Consider the following 6,327-nt stretch of genomic DNA (forward strand, 5'->3'; position numbering starts at 1 on the left):
TCTTGATGTAGAGCTTCATGAAATCCATATTGAAGACTGCAGTCCTTGACCTTCTGCAGCAAGCGCTTCAGGTCCTCCTTTGTTTCAGCAAGCAAGGTGGTGTCATCTGCAAAGTGCAGGTTGTTAATGAGTTTTCCTCCAACCCTGATGCCACATCTCATAAAGCCCTTGAATAGTCTGTTCTACATATAGATTGAAAAGATATGGAGATAGGATACACCCCTGACATACACCTTTTCTGATTTTTAACCATGCAGTGTTTCCTTGCTCTGTTCTGACAACTGTTTCCCGGTCCAAGTATAGGTTTCTCATAAGCACAGTTAAGTGTTCTGGGATTTCCATTCTTTACAGAGTTAGCCACAATTTGTTGTGATCCACACAGTCAAGTGCTTTTGCACAAAGACACCCGGATGGACATTCCTCTGGTAATCTCTCCTTTCTGCCAAGATCCATCTGATATTGGCTATAATGTCCCTAGTGCCACAACCTCTTCCAAACCCTGCTTACACATTTAGTAGTTCTTTTTAGATATTTTGTTCTAAGTGTTTTTGAATAATCTTCTGTAAGATCTTGATTGCATGTGATGTTGGTGATATTGCTTAATAATTTCCACACTCTGTTGGATCATTTTTTTTTTATGGAATGAATATGGATCACTTCCAGTCAGTTAGCCAGGTGATTGTCCTCTAGATTTCTTGGCACAACCTGGTGAGCACATCCAGGGCTGCCTGTATTTGTTGAAATAAGTCAACTGGTATTCCATCAATTTCTGGGGCCTTTTTTGGCAAGACTTTCAGAGCAGCTAGAACTTCCCTCTTCATCATCATTACCTCTTGAGTATATGTTGTTTCATAAAATCCTTCTGTGTCAACCAATTCTTTTCGGTACAGTGACTCTGTGTACTCCTTCCATTTTCTTTTAATGCTTCTTGGATCATTTAACATGCTGCACATAGCATCATTAAGTATTGTAAGTCGAGGCTTGATTTTTTTAAAGATATATTTTCTGTAATGCAAATGCATCACTTTTTATTTAATTGAAAATTTTTTTAAGTTGTAATTTTTCAAAAATTTATTATTAATTTCAGTGAAAATTTACAGGGATTTTTGATTTCCATTCATTCATTGTTGCACTTTTCTCCCCTCCCAACCCTCCCCCTAGTACACTACCCTCTTGGAAAAGTAAAAGAAAAATTATTTCATTGTTTTACAATCCCTCCTCCCAGCTCCACTCCACTATGCAGCCTTTGCTCTGGACTCCTGTCATAACAAAAATACCTAATCACATATCCCTCTTAAACAGTTTTCTCCCTCATCTGTTTCAATGCAGTATACATTATTGAACCCATCTTTCTCAGTCTCCCCCTAATCCCGAGGTCAGTCCTGTTTTACAACAGTAGTATCATGCAGTATTTGTCCTTTTGTGACTGAGATACTTCACTCAGCATAATGTCTTCCAGGGTCACCCATTTTGAATAATATTCCATGAGTTCCTTGTTTTTCAATGCAGTGTAGTATTCCATTGTGTGAATATACCACAGCTTCTCTCCATTCATTTGTTGATGGGCACTTAGGTTGTTTCCAACTCCTTGCTATTGTGAACAAAGCCGCCATAAACATGTGTGTGCATATATCTGCTTGGATATCAGTTATGGTCTCTTTGGGGTATATTCCCAGTAGTGGAATTGTTGGGTCAAATGGTATCTCTATTTGCAATTTTTTGAGAAAGTGCCATACCGCCTTCTACAGTGGTTGCACCATTTTACTCATCTACCAACAGTGAATAAGGGTTCCAGTTTCTCCACAACCTCGCCAGCATTTGTTGCTTGCTGTTCTGTTAAATTTTGCTATTCTGACTAGGTGAGATGATATCTCATAGTTGTTTTGAGGCTTGAATTTGTTCTTCAGTTTTTCAGCTTAAGAAATGCCAAGCAAGTTCATCCCTTTTGATTTTCTAACTCCAGTTCTTTGCACATTTCATTATAATACTTTGCTTTATGTTCCTGAATCATCCTTTGAAATCTTCTGTTCAACTCCTTAACTTCTTGATTTATTCCCTCTGCTTTGGTAATGTCAGCAATTCATGTTTCTAGAGACGTTCTTTACCTATTTAACTTTTGGAAGAGTTTTTTAAAGTTTAATTTTAGACTTTCCCCCTATACTTGCTTAGGATTATCTCTATCCCCTCACCATCAGTTGCCATCTCTATGGTTGTTACAAATTGTAATGGAGCTAATTCAGACTCATAGCAACCTCATGTAAGCAGAGCAGAACTGCTCCCCTGGTGTTTCTAAACAATGGCCTTTCTGAACCATATAAATAAGCCTCTTTTCCCAAGTGCTTTTGCGTATGTTTGAGCTGCCAGCCTATAGTAAGCAGCGTTAGCCATTCATGTCATCAGGCCCCTAGTTGTATGAATCAGTATATCTGTGTGTCTGTCCTTGAATCCAAATATTATGACAATATGGGCATTAAATGGATTTTGTTTGTTGATTATATTTAGTAGGACATTTTTTATTTTATACTGGTTTATTTGCAAAGTTTGTTTTTCACACCAGATCACTAAGCTGATTTTAAATGGGACTTTAACTTAACAAAAAACCTAATTATTATTCTTATAATTTAAATTTATTCAAATTCTTTTCTTTTTTGATTGAAATCAATAACATATACTATCTTCTAGCATGGAGCTTTTGTGCAATATTCCTTCAACCAAATTCCTGTCTTTATTTTGTTTTTCTGACCTGTTCCTACATGTCACACCCCAGTTTAAAAGCCAGTGTTTTCAATGTAAATGAAGAATAGTGTGAAACAAAATGTATGTGAATTTTTTTATGTAAACCAATATAAAATAGAATTTTTTAAACCCCCCCCAGTGTTTTAAGGAAGACTAAATATTTTAATCTCTAATGCAGACTTAGTTGCATTATCATTTATTAAACATTACTTGTTTCTTTACATTAACACTCAATGGCCTATATTTTACCTGTTTTCAAGACCAATTTAGTGAACTGGCATTGAACTTTCTTTAATGCCTAGTACCTGGCAGAGAACTTGGTAGATGCTAGAGGCTTATCCATGAAAACCAGAATTCTGAAAACCCTTAAAGATTCATCAGCTTTTTAATGGTATCTTTGAAGGCCTGTTTTACTTGCTGATTCCTTAGCGTGTAAATAAAAGGGTTCAACAAAGGGGCAACTGAAGTAATGAGTAGAGATACAACTTTGTTGAATGTGTTCCCTTCTTTTGCTGATGGCTTAATATAAATGAAAAAGCAGCTTCCATAAGAAAGAGAAAGGACAATCATGTGGGAAGAACAAGTGGAAAAGGCTTTTGTTCTTTGCTGGGCAGATGGGAGCCTCAGGACAGTCCTGATGATGAGTGTGTAGGAGATAATGACCAGCACCAGAGTGACCACCAGGGTCACAGATGCCACAAGAAAGACAACCTTCTCTATGAGGCTTGTGTCTGAACAGGAGAGTTCCCGGAGAGGCTCATAGTCACAGTAATAATGATTGAGCTTGTTGGATGCACAAAAGTCCTGCTGACTCATTATGGTGATTGGTGGTATAATGACCATCAGCCCAGCCAGCCAAGAGCAGAGGACCATCTGATTGCAGATTCTACCGCTCATAATTGTCATGTAATGTAGGGGTTTGCAGATGGCCACATAGCGATCATAGGACATAGCAGCCAGAAGATAAAACTCTGTTGACAAAAGAAAGATAGAAAAGAAATACTGAGCGAAGCAGCCAGCAAAGCTGATACTCTTGTTTCCTGTTGTGATGCTGATCAGGACTCTGGGAATGAAGATGTTTATGAAGGAAATTTCTAAGAAGGAGAAGTTCCGGAGAAAGAAATACATAGGTGTCTGAAGATGTGAATCCAGCAAGGTGAGCAAGAGGATAGTTAGATTTCCAGTGATGCTGAGCAGATAGGTGAGGAACAGAAAGGCGAAAACAGCCACTTGGAGTTCAGGGACATCTGTTAGACCCAGCAGAATGAATTCAGTCAGTGTAGTTTTATTTTTCATTGTTGGAAGTTTTTTCAGGTCAAGATGAAAATGAGACAGTTATCAAATGTGAAGAAGGAAGATGTGCTCTGAAATGAACAGGTAAAATCCGAAGAGAACAAATGGATACACACAATGAACTTCTCTAACACTGTGACTCTGACCAATCTGAATGATGTTGTGTTCCTCTTCAGTTCTATTTGCCACATATAGGAACATTCTTGCAATTATTTTCTCATAACACTCTCCACCAGTGCCAGTAGGAAGCAAATGTTATCCTATTAATGTTAAAAAATGTTTGTGGAATGACTTAATAAAGTAATGTCTGTAGCAGTTCTATTGTTTCAGAATAATTACTGATTTTCTTTATACCGGTTTATTTACAAAGTTCGTATTCATTGTTTTTTACACTGGATCTTTTCCATTTTCTTCACTCCTCCCCCTATCAAGTGTGCCACCCCCAACCCCATCCCTCCTCTCCCCTCTGCTCCTAACCTCCCCCACCTTGGATCCTCATACTTATTCTACCATAATGGTCTTATGCGGTATTTGTCCTTATGGGACTGAGTTAGTTCACTCAGCATAATGCTCTCCATTCTCTCCCAAGGTAGATGGTGATTTACAAAATCATTGCTTCTGCATGCTGCGTACTTATTTTCTTTTTTATGTATTTATTTTCATTATTTCTCATTGAACTCTACTCATGGTCCTGGTTTCTCTGCTTGTCTCTTTACTGAATCTTCTATTTCTTATTCTTTTTTTGCCCTTTCATATTTTTATTTTTTAATATAATGCAGAAATATTTTCTTTCTAGTCCACCTCTTTTAATTCCTTCAGTGCCAAAAAGTCTGGAGCTAGTTACTTCTTCTCAATGGGACTTCCCTTCTTCTTTCTACTGTCCCTTATAATTTAGAGAGATATAAATTAGGATTATACACATCTGTCCTTTAACCTTCTCTCATATATGTCTGGCATCTGATATGGAACTACTTTACATTTTACATAATTTCTCTGCAAATCTATAGCTATCTAATAAAGATCTTACAGAAAACATTTTACTACATGTAATACAATTTGATATTTTCTACACTAAGAATTTTTTAAAATGCTACATTCACTAAATTGATTTCATGGATTGTCCATTTATTGAAATCAGGAAATAACACAAAATTCCCCAGATTCACTTGCCCCCCACACTGGTTACTAACCTGGAGTCCTCAGAGAGTCCATTTGAGAATTTATTACCATGAAGAAATAAAAATCAATGACGGTACATACAAAGAAAGCTTTTCCTCACTTGATTATTTAAATAATTATGGTAAGATTTTAATCTTAATTATTTTTAGAGATTAATTGAAATTTAATATCATTACTACTAAGTAATACTTTATTGCATTGTGTCATCTACATTCTTTATGAGAGAGCTCTAGTGGCCTTGTGAATGAGGAGTTGTACTTCCAGCCCAAAGGCAGGTAGTTTGAATACACTAATTATTTCAAGGGAAAAAGATAGACGAGCTCCTTCTGTGATATTTACACCTCTGAAAACCCACAGAAGGGTCATCTATTAGTTGGTTTCAACTCATGGGCATATAACAACATTCTCTGCTGCTAAGTCTTACCCTACATTTCATGGAAATATAAAGACTGTCAGTTGATGTTGTAAGAAGCATTATTTTGTTTTCTCTGTGCTGTATTATTTTAGTAGGGATTTTCTTATCCCTAACTCAGACTGATGCTGAATTAGAATTTTTGGACCCATCCTTTTAAAACAGAGGTAACAACTAGGAACCTAAAAGAAAGATTTTGAGGAGCTATTTTAGAGGAAAGAAGCTGTTCCTCTCAGAATTATATGCACTCCCCTTCTCAGTCCTAGATTTTACTTAGAGTGACACAGGTTCTATCTGCTCCACTGAGAACACACACTGGGGGATCAATTGTGTGAAGAAGCCCAAGTTGCCCTGGGGATCCATGGTTGAAACAGGGCAATCAATGTCCTCTGCTGCCAACTTTGTGTGTAGGCATAGCATTTCCCTAGTGGGAGATGTGATTTGTATTGACTGTATGTAGGTGGAAATATTTGAAAGAGGTTATGAACATAAAAAAGGTTATATTTTTTTTAAAAAAAATGAGTATGGCTTTGAGCCAATAAAACTTTATTCCTGCATCCCAAGATTTTAATATAATTTTATGTGTCATAAAATATTGTTGTTGTTGTTGTTTGTGCCGTCGAGTCGCCTGCAACTCATAGCGACCCTATGTACAACAGCCCTAAACTCCGCTCTGTCCTGTGCCAATCGCACTGTCTCTGACACTC

General features: G+C 37.0%; 1 protein-coding gene across 1 annotated transcript; it reads right to left on the minus strand.

Annotated features, from left to right (window-relative positions):
• Positions 1-3,102: 3,102 nt before the first annotated feature.
• On the minus strand, positions 3,103-4,032 carry LOC102863992 (olfactory receptor 2AP1-like). The gene has a single exon (XM_006897662.1). It carries the CDS (start codon positions 4,030-4,032, stop codon positions 3,103-3,105), a length of 930 nt encoding a protein of 309 aa, XP_006897724.1.
• Positions 4,033-6,327: the final 2,295 nt, after the last annotated feature.

This window comes from Elephantulus edwardii, unplaced genomic scaffold (assembly GCF_000299155.1).
Source record: "Elephantulus edwardii isolate Elephantulus edwardi_28Jun2011 unplaced genomic scaffold, EleEdw1.0 scaffold00212, whole genome shotgun sequence".
NCBI classification, from domain to species: Eukaryota; Metazoa; Chordata; class Mammalia; order Macroscelidea; family Macroscelididae; genus Elephantulus; species Elephantulus edwardii.